The sequence below is a fragment of the Microcaecilia unicolor genome, chromosome 5 (assembly GCF_901765095.1).
Source record: "Microcaecilia unicolor chromosome 5, aMicUni1.1, whole genome shotgun sequence".
NCBI classification, from domain to species: domain Eukaryota; kingdom Metazoa; phylum Chordata; class Amphibia; order Gymnophiona; family Siphonopidae; genus Microcaecilia; species Microcaecilia unicolor.
In genome coordinates, this window is record NC_044035.1 from 215444409 (window position 1) to 215464212 (window position 19804).

The 19804-nt window shown below is 49.0% G+C and overlaps 1 protein-coding gene across 1 annotated transcript in view; it reads left to right on the forward strand.

The window, feature by feature from the left end:
* Positions 1 to 19804, forward strand: part of LRRC36 (leucine rich repeat containing 36) — a 663184-nt gene that overhangs the window by 78725 nt on the left and 564655 nt on the right. The window contains 1 exon segment of the mRNA XM_030203754.1: positions 2782 to 2974. Coding sequence (XP_030059614.1) covers positions 2782 to 2974 — 193 coding nt within the window.

The following is a 19804-nucleotide window of genomic DNA, read 5'->3' on the forward strand; positions in this document are numbered from 1 at the left end:
ATTTTCCCCCCTAAACACACCTCCCCGCTCCCCCCGTTTTCTATTTCTGTTGATGGCTCTCTCATTCTCCCTGTCTCCTCAGCTCGAAACCTTGGGGTCATCTTTGACTCTTCTCTCTCCTTCTCTGCTCATATCCAGCAGATTGCCAAGACCTGTCGTTTCTTTCTTTACAACATCCGTAAAATCCGCCCCTTTCTTTCCGAGCACTCTACCAAAACCCTCATCCACACCCTTGTCACCTCTCGTTTAGACTACTGCAATCTGCTTCTTGCTGGCCTCCCACTTAGTCACCTCTCCCCTCTCCAGTCGGTTCAAAACTCTGCTGCCCGTCTCATCTTCCGCCAGGGTCGCTTTACTCATACTACCCCTCTCCTCAAGACCCTTCACTGGCTCCCTATCCGTTTTCGCATCCTGTTCAAACTTCTTCTACTAACCTATAAATGTATTCACTCTGCTGCTCCCCAGTATCTCTCCACACTCGTCCTTCCCTACACCCCTTCCCGTGCACTCCGCTCCATGGATAAATCCTTCTTATCTGTTCCCTTCTCCACTACTGCCAACTCCAGACTTCGCGCCTTCTGTCTCGCTGCACCCTACGCCTGGAATAAACTTCCTGAGCCCCTACGTCTTGCCCCATCCTTGGCCACCTTTAAATCTAGACTGAAAGCCCACCTCTTTAACATTGCTTTTGACTTGTAACCACTCGCCTCCACCTACCCTCCTCTCTTCCTTCCCGTCCACATTAATTGATTTGATTTGCTTACTTTAGTTATTTTTTGTCTATTAGATTGTAAGCTCTTTGAGCAGGGACTGTCTTTCTTCTATGTTTGTGCAGCGCTGCGTATGCCTTGTAGCGCTATAGAAATGCTAAATAGTAGTAGTAGTAGTAGTAGTAGTAGAGGTTGAGATTGAGATTGAGGAAAAAGGATTATCCTGAGGATGTGATTACTACTTTACTTCAGGCCCGAAAGTGGTCTACTACGACGATGTATGCTCGGGTGTGGAGGACCTTTTCAGTGTGGTGTACGCTTCACGCACGGTTGCCGTTATGGGCATCAGTCTCGTAGATGTTGGCTTTTTTTCAGGAAGCCTGCATAAGGGGTTGGCCTATAATTTCCTCTGGGTTCAGGTGGTGGCTCTCACATGGGGCGCATGTGTCGGGGACTTCCCTGGTGGCCCATCTGGATATGGAATATTTTTTGCTTGGGGGTGCTTCACCTTTGACCTCCGTTGTGTCAATCTTACCCGGATTGGTGTTTGAACATAGTGCTTCGGGTGTTGCAGAGAGCACCTTTTCAGTCTTTACACAGGGCTTCCGATAAAGATCTTACCCTTAAGACAGTGTTCTTGGTGATGAGGGCTTCTGCTCGTTGAGTTTCTGAGCTTCAGGCCCTCTTGTATTGGGATCCCTTCCTTCAATTTTCTGAAGCGGGGTTGATTTTGCACACGGTTCTGTCCTTTTTGCCAAAAGTGGTCTCTGCATTCCATCTTTCAGTCTCTTTTTCTTCTGTTGTTTTGGAAGGAAGATTACCCAGAGGACTTTGCGCTTATTCGAATGTTGGACGTTTGGCAAATTCTTCTTCAGTATTCGCAGATGTCTAATGATTTTTGGTGCTTTGATCATCTCTTTGTGCTTCTATCAGGGCTCCAGTGAGGCAACGCATCGACGAAACCGACCATAGCCCACTGGCTTAAGGAAGCCATTTCATCTGCGCATCTTTTGGCCAGTCAAGGTCTGTCAGAGGCATTGGAAGCCCATTTTACACGGGCGCAGACGAGGTCATGACAGCCCATGAAACATGGGGTCATCATTATGAACCAGAAACAAAGCACCAGTCCATGGAGTATCATCTGAAAGGTTTCCCTGTGAAGAAAAAAAGTCAAAACACAGACTTTTGCACAAAAAAGTCATGGTTACAGTTTTTGGAACGTAGATGATGTTCACATGGATTTCCTCGAACCTGGTTTAACCACCAACTCGGGGTGTTGCACTGCAACCCTGAAAACTTTGAATACCTTTGGGGGGCATCTGTTCAACTCAAATGAAGAGGTGGAGAGGACTGTGAGCAACTGGTTGACGAGTCAAGCTGTTTTGTGATGGCTTTCAAAAACTTGTCCATCAATGGCAAACATGTTTGGCGAATGGTGGCAACTATGTAGAAATGTAAATACATGTAAACAAAGATCACATTTCAAGCATTATTTTTTTTTGTTCATTACAATATTTTCATTTACACAGAAGTTAATGGAGGTGAAGGCATTACTTTTCATTCAATCCCTCTGTTTTAGAAAGACTTGGTGTTCAGCAAGTCTTTACAAAATACTATTGCAGGTTTCTGACCTAGGTGACCTATGCAAAGTTATCTTTAACATGTCAAATACAGTGCATTTGGGTAAACAGTTCTATAGTCCACTAAAAGCAGGACTCCAAACATTACCCCATACCCTAGAATTCCAACTGAATGGTATGGACTGGAAAACAAAACAATTTAGACTGTTATAAGTCACTTCTTAGAATCTAGATCCTGGCAGAAAGCTTGATTCAGTATAAAAGAATAAAAATATATCAAATACAACTGTATAGTGCTTGCAGAGAACACAAAAAAACTTCTCACAAAAACATGAACAGAGCAAACTCTAATTCTTATGGAAATAGGTGCTATATATGTAGGACAGTGTCTGTTCTGTTGTTTGAAAAAATAGTTTTGCTTTAATCTAAATATAAATGATACTGTTGCCTTAACCATTATTACTGTACTTTTTCTTATTTTTGTTTCACAGGGTATTGAATATTTACGGTTGTTGAGGGTGCTGAATTTGTATTACAATAATATTGAATCCTTGTTGGAAGTGTCTCGTTTGAAGTCATTACCTGCTCTGAAGGAACTTGATCTGCGTTTGAACCCTGTGACAAGGAATGAAGCTAACTATCGTTTTGTTGTTGTACACCTGTTAGAAAGCCTGGAAACACTGGGTTAGTAAGATGGAATATTATTGTAGATAAAGGACTTTAAGGTACGTTTAGTCTTTCAAATTCTTTTCTTTAAAAATAATGTAGGTCCCGCTTGACTTTCTACTATACCACCAAGTGTACCCCAAGATAGGCACTACCTCTGTCCTAATCACCCTCAAGCTCAACTGAACTGAAACCCAGAATAGGAATAAAATCCATAGAATAGACTAGGGGCTGCTAGTAGATCGTCCACTGTCAGCTGGAGCTAGAGAAATACTGACTGACCTAGCTGCTCACCATTCTATATGACAGAGTTCAGTTTGTTGTCCTCTGTCTCGACCTGCTGGTAGGTTGTCATAACCCACAAGTTCTGGACTCATCTCTTGTGATTAAAGGAAAGAAGTTTAGCAGGTAAGACATAATTTTTCCATACTTTTACTGCCTCTCAACGAATAAAACTCTGCTTATCCTTTGCTTTGTTCAATATTATTATACTTTTTGTGCCTTAATTCTTTGCAACCCAACAGATGTTGGAAAGAATTATATAAAAGGATTTGCTGACTGTCTGACTGTGAGCAAAATAATGTGGTATGTGGGGACAAAAAATTCCCCATTCCTTATCATCCTGCTAGACTAATCCAGACAAGTGTGGTGTGCTTCCCAACCAACAGATGAAGACAAGAACACTTTCTTTCAGTGACATCACCAGTATAAGGACTGGTGCAGTCCTGGAACTTACCAGTATTCTCTGCCTTCAGCAGTTGATTGTAGTATGGACTAGTGCAGCAGGATTGTTGTGTTGCCTGGCTCTCTGAGGTACAGGCTGTGGCCTGAGGTTCAGTTCCAGTGCTTTGTTCCAAGCTTCTTCCAAGCTATCAGGATCGGTGTACGGACTTTTGCCTTAGCTGAGCCAGAGGGTAGCCCTTGATCTTGGACTCGGAGCTGTGTGCCTTACTCCTGGTGGGCTAGGAGTCCTAACTTAGTGTAGGCCCCATGAGGAGAGGGAAAAGTGTAAGTAGAAGTAGGTGTCTGGTCTCTTGAGTGATTTTGCCTTAGTGCCCTCTCTCCGTTTCCCTTCTCTTCCCTTCTTCCTATCCCTGATTCTCTCTTGCCTGTTTGGCTGTTTCACCCTTGTTCTCTGCCTCTGCCATGTAATGCTGTATTGAAAAAAATATAGAGAATAGCAGAAAAGTGCTCATGGAGAAGTTTTTCTAAGACATCTGCGCTGATGTAAAGGGGTCTGCAGTGCCGTCCAGTTTGACAGAGGCCATACCTGACAAAGAACAGAGGTGCAGAGGATGTGAAATCTGCTGTGTTAAGTGTGGTATGTTCTTTTCTATTCTATTCCACAGATTTACCTGCCAAGTCCTCTAGTGTTTGAGGCAGCTAACGTAAAGAAAAGTAAGAGTTTGTGCTGAATTACATAGAGGCATATTTTCAAAGCACTTAGCCTTCCAAAGTTCCATAGGTTTCTATGGAACTTTGGAAGGCTAAGTGCTTTGAAAATATGCCTCATCGTCTACGACACAAAAGGAGTGAGGCAAAAAAGACAAGGATTTCAAGGTCTCAGTGTATAGGACCTTTAATATAGTCAGCAATTTCAACACATCAAGGTCCTAACACGGCCGTGTTTTGACATGTGAGCCTGCTTCAGGGGTCAAAGAATCTTATGAAAGTAAAATAGATAACAATAAGCTGTTTTTATTATCTCTTTTAGTGTACCTTACTATTTAAATGTTTTATTAATGTAATATACCATATTCTTACTCTGTTTAATGGGTGCCATATTTTAAATGCATTGTCTATTTTTGTATGTACAGTTTATTTATTATCTATTTTACTTTCATAAGGTTCTTTGACCCCTGAAACAGGCTCACACTCTGAAACATGGCCATGTCAGGTTCTTGATATTTTGAAATTCCTGACCATATTAAAGGTCCTATTCACTGAGGTCTTGGAATCCTCATCTTTTTTTGCCTCACTCCTTTTGTATCATTCACACACTCATGAGGTTTGGGTTTGATGTATAACTAAACCAAAGTATTTTAGGAGTCAATATTCAGCCAGTGGGGCTCAGCGTTTTGCTGACTGCTGCCAGGGTTATGCTGTGAAATTCAAGGCTGGGCCATGTTCGGGCTTCATCATTGAATTCCGGGTTTTCAGAGCCAGTTAAACCAGTTCCGGTTAAGTGCGATATTCAGCACTTAACTGGCTATTGGGCACCACATAAAGATAGAACTGACTGTTATGTGGTCTTATTTATGTGGTGATCTTGGCAAGGTAAGTTCTGAATATTGGCACTTAATTGACCAAGTGCTGACTGTGCCTCCAGACCACCCCCAAAATTGCCATTTTTGAGTTTGGCGCCACCTGGACATTTTCAGCAGTACTAACTGGTTAAGTGCCACTGAAAATGATTGCTTAGCCCCAAACTAGTGATTTAACTGACCAGGAGCTGTTTCTAGCTGGTTAAATGAATATCGACCCTTTAGTTTTTAATTTGTTGTTTAAGAAGATGACCTTGTGTCCATCAACAGCAAACAGCAGGTCCAGAAATGGTGATTATACAAAACTTTCTCTGAGGACAAGCAGGCTGGATATCATCATGCATGGGTCGTTGTCCGCGACGGCCCAGGAGACCGGAACTATAACAAAATTTTAGAAGGATCCAGAAGAGCGTGGCATGCACGGGAACAATTCACTGTGCCTGCGCGAGTGACTTCCCGCCAGCGATGCCCGCACGCTTCCCTCAGTTTCTTTTTCTCCGCATTGCGAAGAGGAGTTGTGTGTTTCAGCTGCTCTTCGTTTTTTGCCCAGGAGATCGAGTTTTTGCATTTATCATGTCCATTTTCACCTCTTTTAACTTTCGTTTCTGTTCATTCTTCAAAAATTAAAAAAAAAACATAAAAAACAGAATTTTTCCCATATTTTTTTAGATATTTCTCACTTCTTCAAAGCTTTCTTTCTTTTTCATTGCGGCCGCCCTTAGGCTGCTCAGCCGAGTCTTTTTTCCCTTTTTTGTGCCTTTTTAATTGGAACAATCAAGCCTTTTAATTTCGCGGACACTATTTTCCCGCCCATGTCATCGAACACTCCCAGCGGCTTCAAACGCTTTACTCACTGCAATCGGACCATCTCCAGTACCGGCCCTCACGCGTGGTGCCTCCAGTGTCTTGGGCCCGATCAGCTGATTGTAAGCTGTGTAAGTTGAAGAAGAAAAGGACCCAGGTGGCTCGAGAGGCTCAGCGCGAGAGGCTTTTTCAGAGTCCGTCCGGTCCTTCGACGTCTGCATTGGCATCGGTACCAAGGTCGGCGGCATCAGCGTCGACATCGAGGGAAGCAGCACCGAGAGTTCAGGTAATGGTTGCCGAGAGACCACTTTGAGCTGGGAGCAGCGAGGCATCGAGTGGGTCTCCACCCGTCTCGAGGCCTACTGCTATGCAGGCCCCCCGGGACTGACCTCAGTCGGACTTGGCCCCGAGGAGACGTGAGGATTCCACGTCCTCATTGGTACCAAGGAGTGTTGATGATGGGCGTCGAGCGAAGAAGCATCGTCATTGATCTCCTTCTAGACACGGTACCGAGAGCTCCGGGGAGCCAAGGGAGTCGGCACCCAAGAAGCGTCGGCGCCGGGAGGACCGCTCACCCTCCATTCAGGAGGTGCTAATGCTTCGGTCGTCCGGCAGCCTGGTACCGGCTCTCGAATCCCCTCAGATCCTGGCACTGACTCCTTCACCAGCCCCACAGTCTTTTCCGATGGCAGCCCTCGATGAGCGTCTCCGGGCCCTTCTTCCGGAAATTCTTGAGGGGTTGCTTTGTCAATCTGCCTTGGTGTCGGGGGTGCTTGCGACTCCCGTACCGACTGCTGAGACAGCATCTGGCCCATTGCCTTTGAGGAGGTCCCCACCCTCGGTACCACTTGCGGTGCCGGAGCCGGTTACCACCTGGGTTGACTCCCCGTCGGCGGCGGGAGCTTCGCCGGAGTCCAGGCAGGCGTCGACTTCTCGGCATCCCTCACGAGGACGTTGATCCTCGACGTCAAGACAGGCTCGAGTTCAGGCTGCTCTTAAGGAGCTTCTGATACCGAAGAGGAGCGCTCATGGGGAGGAGAGGAAGACTCCAGGTTTTTTTCGGAGGAAGGCTCCTGTGGGCTTCCTTCTGATCCTACTCCACCCATTGAAGTTAGACAGTCTCCGCCTAAGAGTCTTACTGTTTCACCTTTTGTACGGGAAATGTCTAAGGACATTCCATTCCCTATGGAGGTTGTGGATGAGCCCAGGGCTGAGGTGCTCGAGGTCCTGGATTATCCTTCTCCACCTGCAGAGGTTGCAACGGCCCCCTGCACAATACACTCAGGGAAGTGATGTTGCGGAATTGGTCTTGCCTTCTCTCTAATTTAGTCGTCAACAAGAAGTCCGAGTCCCAGTACAGAGTTCATGGAGAGCCTGTGATGGTGAAGGCCCAACTTCCTCACGATTCCATGGTGGTGGACTCTGCTCTCAGAAGAGCCAAGAGTACTAGAGACTATGCCTCGGCACCCCCAGGCAGAGAGTCAAGGACCTTGGATTCTTTTGGGAGGCGTACATATCAGGCTGGAATGCTCGCCGCCAAGATTCAAACATACCAGCTGTACACAAGCATTCATTTACGGAATGCTTGCTGAACCTTTTCACCAGGTGGTCAGGCAGCAGAAGGCGTGTCGCAAATTTCTGGCCAGGGGAGCTCAACGACACATTTGATGCCGCATCCTGAGTAGCTGCTCAAGGTATCGTGATGCGCAGACTCTCATGGCTGTGTGTCTCGGACCTGGATCAGAAGACCCAGCAGCGAATGGCAGATGTTCCTTGTCGGGGGGATAATCTTTTTGGAGAGAAGGTTGAGGATATGGTCGATACCCTCAAGAAGCATCATGATGCGATGGATTCTCTCTCCCGCCGGACGCCTTCTACTACTACCTCCTCCACTAGGAGGTTTTTTGGAGGGAGGAGGAGTGCTCCCTATTCCTATAATAGGCATAGGTACACTCCTACCTATCGACAGCCTGTTCAAGCTTGCTCCCAGCAGGCTCGCTCTCGTCAGCGGCGTGCGCCGAAGGCCCCTCCGGCTCCCCAGCAAAAGCAAGGGACGGGTTTTTGACTGGCTTCAGAGCAGCATAGCCGCAGTAAAAGTATCCGTGCTGGACGATCTACCTGTTGGGGGGAGGTTGATATTTTTTCACCAAAGATGGCCTCTCATAACCTCCGACAGCTGGGTTCTTCCAATAGTCCGGTTAGGATACACTCTTAATCTGGCATCCAAGCCTCTCCAAATTGTCCACCAGGAGCTCAATCCTTCAGCTCCCAGCACAAGCAGGTACTTGCAGAGGAACTCTCTGCCCTTCTAAAGGCCAATGCGGACGAACCCGTTCCACCAGGGGAAGAAGGGCTGGGATTCTATTCCAGGTGCTATCTTGTGCAAAACAAAACAGGGGGGATGCGTCCCATCCAAGACCTAAGGGCCCTGAACAAATTTCTTGTCCGAGAAAAGTTCAGGATGCTTTCCCTAGGCATCCTTCTTCCCATGATTCAAGAAAACGATTGGCTATGCTCTCTGGACTTAAATGACGCTTATACTCACATCTCGGTGCTCCCAACTCACAGGAAGTACCTTCGATTCTGTCTGGGAACTTAGCACTTTCAGTACTGTGTACTACCCTTCGGTCTAGCATCCGCGCCCAGGGTCTTCACAAAGTGCTTGGCAGTTGTCGCAGCATTGCTATGCAGACTGGGAGTGCATGTGTTCCCTTATCTCAACGATTGGCTGGTGAAGAACACCTCAGAGGCAGGAGTTCTACGATCCATGCAGATGACTATTCAACTGCTGGAGCTGCTGGGGTTTGTCATAAATTATCCCAAGTCCCATCTTGTTCCAGTACAGAGGTTGGAATTTATAGGAGCTCTGTTGAACACACGGACGTCTCGAGCTTATCTACCCCAGGCAAGGGCAGACAATCTTCTCGCCTTAGTGTCCTCAGCTCGAACATCTCAACAGATCACAGCTCGGCAGATGTTGAGGCTTTTAGGCCACATGGCCTCCACAGTTCATGTGACTCCCATGGCACGTCTACATATGAGATCAGCTCAATGGACCCTAGCTTCCCATTGGTGTCAGGGGATCTAGAGGATCTCATCCATCTTTCCACCAAATTTTGCAATTCCCTACAGTGGTGGACCATTCGCTCCAATCTGGCCTTGGGAAGTCCATTTCAAATTCCTCAGCCACAAAAAGTGCTGACGACAGATGCATCCCTCCTAGGGTGGGGAGCTCATGTAGATGGGCTTCACACTCAAGGAGCATGGTCTTTTCAGGAAACGAGTCTTCAGATCAACCTCCTGGAATTACGAACTATCTGGAATGCTCTAAAGGCTTTCAGAGAATGGCTGTCCAATCAAATTATTCTAATTCAGACAGACAATCAGGTTGCTATGTACTACACCAACAAGCAGGGGGGCACCGGATCTCACCCTCTGTGTCAGGAAGCCGTCAGGATGTGGCTTTGGGCTCACCGCCATGGTATGTTTCTCCAAGCCATATATCTGGCAGGCATAAACAACAGTGTGGCAGACAGGTTGAGCAGGATCATGCAACCTCACGAGTGGTTACTGAACATGGAAGTTGTTCGCAAGATCTTCCGAGTGTGGGGCACCCCCTCGGTAGATCTTTTTGCCACTCAGACCAATCACAAGGTCCCTCAATTCTGTTCCAGGCTTCAGGCCCACGACAGGCTAGCATCAGATGCCTTTCTCCTACATTGGGGGACCGGTCTTCTGTATGCGTATCCTCCCATACAGGGAGAACTCTGCTGAAACTCAGGCTAGACCACGGAACCATGATTCTGATAGCGCCTTTCTGGCCTCGTCAGATCTGGTTCCCTCTTCTTCTGGACTTGTCCTCCGAAGAACCGTGGAGATTGGACTGTTTTCCGACCGTCATCACTCAGAACGAAGGGTCTCTTCTGCATCCCAACCTCCAGTCTCTGGCTCTCACGGCCTGGATGTTGAGAACTTAGAAGTTTCCTCTTTGTTTTTTTCAGAGGGTGTCTCCCGAGTCTTGCTTGCTTCCAGGAAAGATTCCACGAAAAAGAGTTATTCTTTTAAATGGAGGAGGTTTGCCGTCTGGTGTGACAGCAAGGCCCTAGATCCTTTTTCTTGTCCTACACGGACCCTGCTTGAATACCTTCTACACTTATCAGAGTCTGGTCTTAAGACTAACTCAGTCAGAGTTCACCTTAGTGCAATCAGTTCTTACCATCAACGTGTAGGTCAGCCTATCTCTGGACAGCCTTTAGTCATTCGCTTCATGAGAGGTTTGCTTTTGTCAAAGCCCCCTGTCAAACCTCCGCCAGTGTCATGGGATCTCAACGTCATTCTCATCCAGCTGATGAAACCTCCTTTTTAGGCCACTGAATTCCTGCCATCTGAAGTACTTGACCTGGAAGGTCATTTTCTTGGTGGCTGTTACTTCAGCTCGTAGAGTCAGTGAGCTCCAAGCCCTAGTAGTCTATGCTCCTTATCTTAAATTTCATCATAACAAAGTAGTCCTCAGCACTCATCCTAAGTTCTTGCCGAAGGTGGTGTCAAGAGTTCCATCTGAACCAGTCAATTGTCTTGCCAACATTTTTTCCCCGTTCACATACCCGCCCTGGTGAGGACACGTTGCACACCTTGGACTGTAAGAGAGCATTGGTCTTTTACGTGGAGCGCACAAAGCCCTAGCGTCAGTCCGCCCAGTTGTTTGTTTCTTTTAATCCCAACAGGATGGGAGTTGCCATCGGAAAACGCACCATATCCAATTGGCTAGCAGATTGCATTTCCTTCACTTATGTCCAAGCTGGGTTGTCTTTAGAGGGCCATGTCACGGCTCATAATGTTAGAGCCATGGCTGCGTCAGTGGCTCATTTAAAGTCAGCCTCTATTGAAGAGATTTGCAAGGCTGCAACGTGGTCATCTGTCCACACATTCACATTTCACTACTGCCTTCAGCAGGACACCCGACGCGACAGTCGGTTTGGGCAGTCGGTGTTACAGAATCTGTTCGGGGTTTAGAATCCAACTCCACCCTCCTAGGCCCATTTATGTTCTGTTCCAGGCTGCATTCCCACTTAGTTGTGTTTATTTTCAGGTCAATCTCAATTATGTCCTGCCGTTGCGAGGCCCAATTGACCACTGTTCATTGTTTTGAGTGAGCCTGGGGGCTAGGGATACCCCATGCGTGATGATATCCAACCTGCTTATCCTCGGAGAAAATGAAGATACATACCTGTAGCAGGTATTCTCCGAGGACAGCAGGCTGGATATCATCAAAACCCACCCTCCTCCCCTTTGGAGTTTTCTTCTTCGCGTTTGCTCTTTATATAACTGAGGGAAGCGCGCGGGCGTCGCCAGCGGGAAGTCACTCGCGCATGCGCAGTGCATTGTCCCCGTGCGCGCCGCGCACTTCTGGATCCTTCTATAATTTTGTTATAGTTCTGGTCTCCTAGGCCGTCGCGGACGACGACCCATGCGTGATGATATCCAGCCCGCTGTCCTCGGAGAATACCTGCTACAGGTATTTATCTTCATTTTCTCCGAGGACAAGCAGGCTGCTTGTTCTCACGACTGGGTGACATCCACGGCAGCCCCCTCCAACCAGAAAAAGTCTTGCGGGAGGTCCCGCGCACGGGGCACGCCCACCGCACATGCACGGCCATCTTCCTGCCCATGCATGACTGCTCCCACTCAGTTTCTCATTTTCCGTGCTTGGAGAGAGACTGCTTTGCGTCCCTCTCCGTTGACAGCCTCGGAAACCGGTTTAGCAGCCTTGTACGCTTTTTCTTTGTTTTGTGGCACTGTTTGCGCCTTCTTTCTCTTCTTCTTCTCATTTAAAAAAAAAAAACAAAGTCTCCTACTTTTCTTAGTTTTAGCATGTTTAGTTCTTTTCGTCATCGCAGCCTCGTGGCCGTGCGTTCGCATTTTTCCTCTTGGTGGCCCCTTTTTCCCGCCACCATTGACGATTTTGACCTCGCCGCCGCGATTTTTACTGTCGATGACATCGAGGATAGCCAGTGGCTTCAAAAAGTGTGGTTGGTGTGGCCAGGAGATCTCACTTTCCGACACCCACGCTTGGTGCCTTCAGTGCCTCGGGCCGGAGCATAATCCCAAAGCGTGTAGCTTGTGTCTCGGCTTGAAGAAGCGGACACAGGTAGCGAGGCAAGCTCAACGGGATCGGATTTTTGGAGCTTGCGCCGGCCCTTCGGTGGTGATGTCGGCAGCATCGGCACCGGTGGCGTCAACTTCGGCTCCGGACATGGCATCGACCTCAGGAGTACAGGTACCATCGGTCCGACGACCATCTTTCGCTGGCAGCAGTGAGCAGCCGAGTGGGCCTCCACTTGCCTCGGCAGTTCCTGCTGTGCAGGGCCATTGGGACCGACATGTTTCGGACCCGACCTCGAGGAGGCGTGTGGATTCCACGTCCTCCTCGTCGGTACCGCGGAGCGCCGACGACGTGCATCAAAAGAAGTTGGCTAAAAGCATCGTCATCGGTCGCCCCCTTCACACGGTACCGGCAGCTCCGGGGCGTCGAGAGATTCGGCACCCGAGAAGCATCGACGCCGGGAGGATCGCTCCCCTTCCATCCAAGAGGTGTCGATGCGTCGGTCGTTGGGCAGTCCAGTACCTTCTCCTGACCCCGTGCAGATTCAAGCACCATCTACTGCACCGGCCCCTCAGCCTTTCCTGACAGAGACTCTGGACTAGCGCCTCCGAGCCATTCTTCCAGGTATCCTGGAAGGGCTGCTGCGCCAGTATCTCCCGTTGCCAGGGGTGCTTGCGCCCTCGGCACCGTTGACGGAAGCACCGGCTGGCTCTGGCTCTGTGATGCGGTCGTCGACACCGGTACTGCTTGTGGCATCGGTCTCGGCCGCCACTCAGGTGGAATCTCCGTCGACGTCGATGGAGAGAGCTTCATCTCCACCGGGGCAGGAGTCCACCTCTCGACGCCATCATCGAGGACGTGGTTCCTCTGAGTCGAGACGGGCCCGGTTTCAGACGGAAGTCAGAGAACTCATGTCCGACACCGAGGAGGAGGCCTCTTGGGGGGAGGAGGAGGACCCCAGGTATTTCTCGTCCGAGGAGTCCTGTGGTCTTCCCTCTGACTCCAGTCCTTCACCTGAAAGGAAGCTCTCCCCACCTGAGAGCCTTTCCTTTGCCTCCTTTGTTAGGGGCATGTCTGTGAGCATTCCCTTTCCAGTGGTTACGGTGGATGAGCCGAGGGCTGAGATGCTCGAGGTCCTCGACTATCCATCACCACTTAGAGAGTCTTCCACGGTTCCGCTGCACAATGTCCTGAAGGAGACACTGCTTCGGAACTGGCTGAAGCCTTTATCTAATCCCACCATCCCGAAGAAAGCGGAGTCCCAGTATAGAGTCCGCACTGACCCGGAGTTGATGAGAACTCAGTTGCCACACGACTCTGCGGTCGTGGATTCTGCTCTCAAGAGAGCCAAGAGTTTGAGGGATACCGCCTCGGCCCCCCCGGGGCGGGAGTCTCACACTCTGGACTCTTTTGGGAGGAAGGCCCATCATTCCTCTATGCTCGTGACCAAGATCCAGTCTTACCAGCTCTACACGAGCATTCACATGCGGAATAATCTGCAGCAACTGGCAGACCTGGTTGACAAGCTCCCACCGGAGCAGGCCAGGCCTTTTCAGGAGGTGGTCAGGCAGCTGAAGGCGTGTCGGAAATTCCTGTCCAGGGGTATTTATGACACTTGTGATGTTGCATCCAGAGCCGCTGCCCAAGGTTTAGTGATGTGCAGACTCTCATGGCTGCGCGCCTCTGACCTGGACAACCGGACCCATCAGCGGCTAGCGGATGTCCCTTGCCGGGGGGGGATAATTATTTTGGGGAGAAAGTCGAGCAGTTGGTCGAACAGCTTCACCAGCGGGAAACCGCCTTCGACAACCTCTCCCACTGGGCGCCTTCAGCAGCTACCTCTTCAGGTAGGCGATTTTTCAGGGGAAAGAAGACTGCTTCTTACGCTTACACTAAGCGTAGGTACAATCCACCTTCCCAGGCTCAGCCCCAGCGCGCTTGTTCGCGTCAACATCCTGCTACCAAGCAGGCCCCTGCGGCTCCCCAGCAAAAGCAGGGGACATAGCCGCCATACAAGTGCCCGTGCCGGACGATCTACCGGTCGGGGGGAGGTTGAAATTTTTTCACCAAAGGTGGCCTCTTATAACCTCCGACCAGTGGGTTCTCCAAATAGTGCGGTGCAGGTACGCCCTCAATTTGACCTCCATTCCGCCAAATTGCCCGCCGGGAGCTCAGTCCTTCAGCTCCCACCACAGGCAGGTACTTGCAGAGGAACTGTCCGCCCTTCTCAGCGCCAATGCGGTTGAGCCCGTGCTACCAGGGCAAGAAGGGCTGGGATTCTATTCTAGGTACTTCCTTGTGGAAAAGAAAACACGGGGGATGCGTCCCATCCTAGACCTGAGAGGCCTGAACAAATATCTGGTCCGAGAAAAGTTCAGGATGCTTTCCTTGGGCACCCTTCTCCCCAAGATTCAGAAAGACGAATGGCTATGCGCCCTGGATTTAAAGGATGCTTATACCCACATCCCGATACTGCCAGCTCACAGACAGTATCTGCGATTCCATCTGGGGACACAGCATTTCCAGTATTGTGTGCTGCCCTTTGGGCTCGCCTCCGCACCATGGGTGTTCACGAAGTGCCTAGTAGTGGTTGCGGCGGCGCTACACAAGCTGGGAGTGCATGTGTTCCCTTACCTCGACGATTGGCTGGTGAAGAGCACCTCGGACGCAGGAGCTCTCCAGTCCATGCAGCAGACTATTCAACTTCTGGAGCTACTGGGGTTTGTGATAAACTACCCAAAGTCCCATCTCCGCTCAGTCCAGTCTCGAATTCATTGGAGCCTGCTGAATTCACAGACGGCTCATGCCTATCTCCCCGAGGCAAGGGCGCAGACACTTCTATCCCTCGCCTCCCGGACCAGAGCGTCCCAGCAGATCACAGCTCGGCAGATGTTGAGACTCCTGGGCCATATGGCCTCTACAGTCCAAGTGACTTCCATGGCACGTCTTCACATGAGACCAGCTCAATGGACCCTAGCTTTCCAGTGGTATCAGGCTACGGGGAATCTAGAGGATGCAATCCGCCTGCCCGCCAGTTTTCGCACTTCTCTCAGCTGGTGGATGATTCGATCCAATTTGATCTTGGGATGCCCATTCCAAATTCCTCAGCCGCAAAAGGTGCTGACGACGGATGCACCTCTCCTAGGGTGGGGAGCCCATGTCAATGGGCTTCACGCTCAAGGACTGTGGTTTCTCCAGGAATCTGGTCTACAGATCAACCTCCTGGAGTTGACAGCGGTCTGGAACACGCTGAAGGCTTTCAGAGATTGGCTGTCCTTTCAAGTTATCCAAATTCGGACAGACAACCAGGTTGCGATGTACTACATCAGCAAGCAGGGGGGCACCGGATCTCGCCCCCTGTGTCAGGAAGCCGTCGGGATGTGGCGTTGGGCTCGCCAGCATGGCACGCTTCTCCAAGCCATGTACCTGTCAGGCGTAAACAACAGTCTGGCCGACAGATTGAGCAAACTCATGCAACCGCACGAATGGTCGCTCAATTCGAGTTGGTACGCAAGATCTTCCGGGAGTGGGGCACCCCCTCAGTGGATCTTTTCACCACACAGACCAATCACAAGCTGCCTCTATTCTGCTCCAGGCTGCAGGCCCACGACAGGTTAGCGTCGGACGCCTTCCTCCTGCATTGGGGGAACAGACTTCTGTACGCATATCCTCCCATACCTTTGGTGGGGAAGACCTTGCTGAAACTCAAGCAAGACCGCGGCACCATGATTCTGATTTCGCCCTTTTGGCCCCGTCAGATCTGGTTCCCTCTTCTTCTGGAGTTGTCCTCCGAAGAACCGTGGAGATTGGAGTGTTTTCCAACCCTCATCACTCAGAAAGAGGGGGCGCTTCTGCATCCCAACCTCCAGTCTCTGGCTCTCACGGCCTGGATGTTGAGGGCGTAGATTTCGCTGCCTTGGGTCTCTCTGAGGGTGTCTCCCGAGTCTTGCTTGCTTCCAGAAAGGATTCCATTAAGAAGAGTTACTTTTTCAAGTAGAGGAGGTTTGTTGTCTGGTGTGACAGCAAGGCCCTAGAACCTCGCTCTTTTCCTGCACAGACCCTGCTTGAATACCTTCTACACTTATCGGAGTCTGGTCTCAAAACCAACTCTTTAAGGAACCATCTTAGTGCAATTAGTGCTTACCATTATCGTGTAGAGGGTAAGCCTATCTCTGGACAGCCTTTAGACGTTCGGTTCATGAGAGGTTTGCTTTTGTCAAAGCCCCCTGTCAAGCCTCCTACAGTGTCATGGGATCTCAACGTCGTCCTCACCCATCTGATGAAGCCTCCTTTTGAGCTACTGGCTTCTTGCCATCTGAAGTACTTGACTTGGAAGGTCATTTTCTTGGTGGCAGTCACTTCAGCTCAGAGGGTCAGTGAGCTTCAAGCCTTGGTAGCCCATGCTCCCTATACCAAATTTCATCATAACAGAGTAGTCCTCCGCACTCACCCTAAGTTCCTGCCAAACTCCTGTCGGAGTTCCTGTCGGAGTTCCATCTGAACCAGTCAATTGTCTTGCCAACATTCTTTCCCCGTCCGCATACCCGCCCTGCTGAACGTCAGTTGCACACACTGGACTGCAAGAGAGCATTGGCCTTCTACCTGGAGCGGAGAAGCCCCCACAGACAGTCCGCCCAAATGTTTGTTTCTTTTGACCCCAATAGGAAGGGGGTTGCTGTCGGGAAACGCACTATCTCCAATTGGCTAGCAGATTGCATTTCCTTCACATGCCCAAGCTGGGCTGACTCTTGAGGGTCATGTCACGGCTCATAGTGTTAGAGCCATGGCAGCGTCAGTGGCCCACTTGAAGTCAGCCACTATTGAAGAGATTTGCAAGGCTGCGACGTGGTCATCAGTCCACACATTCACATCTCATTACTGCCTCCAGCAGGATACCTGATGCGACAGTCGGTTTTGGCAGTCGGTGCTGCAGAATCTGTTTGGGGTTTATAATCCAACTCCACCCCCCTAGGCCCAGTTTTATTCTGTTCAGGCTGCACTCTCAGTTAGTTGTTCTTCGTAGGTCAATTTTTGTTATGTCCTCGCCATTGCGAGGCCCAGTTTGACCCTCTTTGTTGTTTTGAGTGAGCCTGGGAACTAGGGATACCCCAGTCATGAGAACAAGCAGCCTGCTTGTCCTCAGAGAAAGCGAATGATACATACCTGTAGCAGGTGTTCTCTGAGGACAGCAGGCTGATTGTTCTCACCTACCCTCCCTCCTCCCCTTTGGAGTTATATCTTATTCCTTTGCTTTTTACTTAACTGAGCGGGAGCGCACGGGCGGGAAGACAGACGCTCAGGCGTGGTGGGCGTGCCCCGCGTCCGGGACCTCTTGCGAGACTTTTTCCAGTTGGAGGGGGCTGCCGTGGACATCACCCAGTCGTGAGAACAATCAGCCTGTTGTCCTCAGAGAACACCTGCTACATGTATGTATCATTCTCTTTATTGAAAAGATTGCCCAATGTGGCCACGTTTTGCCCGAAGGCTGCGTTGGGGGCAACACTATAAAACATGTGAATACAAATACATAAAAGCATATGATTCTAGAAGATTACATAAATAAAAATACATAAGAATATGCACATAAAATCTACACCTATATGAATAAAAATAATAATGATAATAAATAGAGCAGAGCATGTTTTCACATTTAAGAACATGCTTTCAAAGGTGATGGACAAGTAAATCATAACAAACCATATAAATCAGTGTATTATAAAAAGAGCAGCAATGTATTTCAACAGTGAGTGTGAATAAAAATCACCTACTGGAGTGGAGGAGTAGCCTAGTCGTTAGTGCAGTGGACTTTGATCCTTTGGAACTGGGTTTGATTCCCACTGCAGCTCCCTGTGACTCTGGGCAAGTTACTTAATCCTCCATTGCCCCAGGTACAAATAAGTACCTGTACGTACTATGTAAAACCGCTTTGAATGTAGTTGCAAAAACCACAGAAAGGTGGTATATCATGTCCCATTTCCCATTCCCTATTTCAAGTGAAACAGGCACAGTGAAGAGTGCAATGATCATAATATTGTCAAAAAGGGCACATACCTAATAAGGATTCAGAATAAACTCTCCCCTATTAGCCAGGACAATTCCATACAACCTACAAAAACCAATATATTGTAAAAACAATTTTAAATAAATGCTAAGACTGGAGTAGAGAAAATGTTAAAACTGAAGTTGAAAACCTCCAAGAGCGGGTTACTTACAAAGCAGTGGACCTTCTTCAAAGTGATGACACCTCTTATGGATGAAACCGCAATCTGCCATAGTGGATACAGCTGCAAACTTTGTTTGCTCCCTGGAAAGGGTGGGGGTGAAAGGTCAAAATTGAAATATTTTTATAACAAATTGATTTAAAAATAACGAGTTTCGCATTATCACCATTTCTGGACCTGCTGTTTGTTGTTGCTGGACCCACTGTTTGTTGTCTCTGTTCTTGATGCAGATTCAAGGAGCCTCTTTTGTTTTGTGCTGCTCATGTCCAAGAATCCACCAATTCAGTAGTTTGTTTTGCTTTTTACAAAGGATTGGAGAGATCCTAGAGAATGGGAATAAGAACAAAAATATTGTCTGCATATGAAAAACTGCACATATTCCTTTTGTCCATGATGCTACATAGATATAGATAGGTAGATATATATATATAGATCTATATAATAATTTGTACCTCAGGGTTCTATGGCTGTCTGGCTGTCTGGGTTTGTAACATCTTGCTGACGTCAGCTTGCCTCCAGCGTTCCCTTCCCTCTCACTGTCCTGCCCTCGCGTAGAGACGAAATGCCATCAGAGGAGGGTGGGACACTGAGAGGGAAGGCAAGGGAACACTGGAGGCAACGCGAGCCCAGCCTGCCTGCCGCCGCTCCGACCTGATTTTGCTGGGATGGAAGGCGAGGGGACAATCGCGGGACACGGATGGGAGGGGAGGGCAGGGCAGAGGAGAATTGCTGGACATGGAGGGGAGACCAAAATCGTGGGACACGGAGAGGAGGGCAGAATCGCGGGACAAGGAAGGGAGGGCAGGGCACAGGACAATTGCTGGATATGGAGGGGAGGACAGGGCAGAGGAGAATCGATGGATGGGAGGAGAGGAGAGAATCGCGGGATACGGATTGGAGGGCAGGGCAGACGAGAATCGCTGGACATGGAGGGGAAGCCAGAATCGCGGGACATGGAGGGGAGGGCAGGGCAGAGGAGAATCGCTGGACATGAAGGGGAGGACAGAATCGCAGGGCAGAGGAGAATCGCTGCACATGGAGGGGAGGTCAGAATCGCGGGACACGGATGGGAGGGGAGGGAAGAATCGCTGGGCATGGAGGGGAGGAGGGCAGACGAGAGAGGAAAAATCGCATAGATGAGAGCCTTCCTAGGGCCCGTTTCATTTTTGACGAAACAGGCTTTGTTCCACTAGTGTGTTTGTGTGTGTGTATATATATATATATATATACACTACTACTTAACATTTCTAGAGCGCTACTAGGGTTACGGAGCGCTGTACAGTTTAACAAAGAAGGACAGTCCCTGCTCAAAGGAGCTTACAATCTATTTACTGTTTAAGATTTTATATATATATATATATATATATATATATATATATATATATATATATATACACATACATACATATACACTGCACTCCATTTAAGTGTACGCCGGATAAGCGCATGCTCTGCT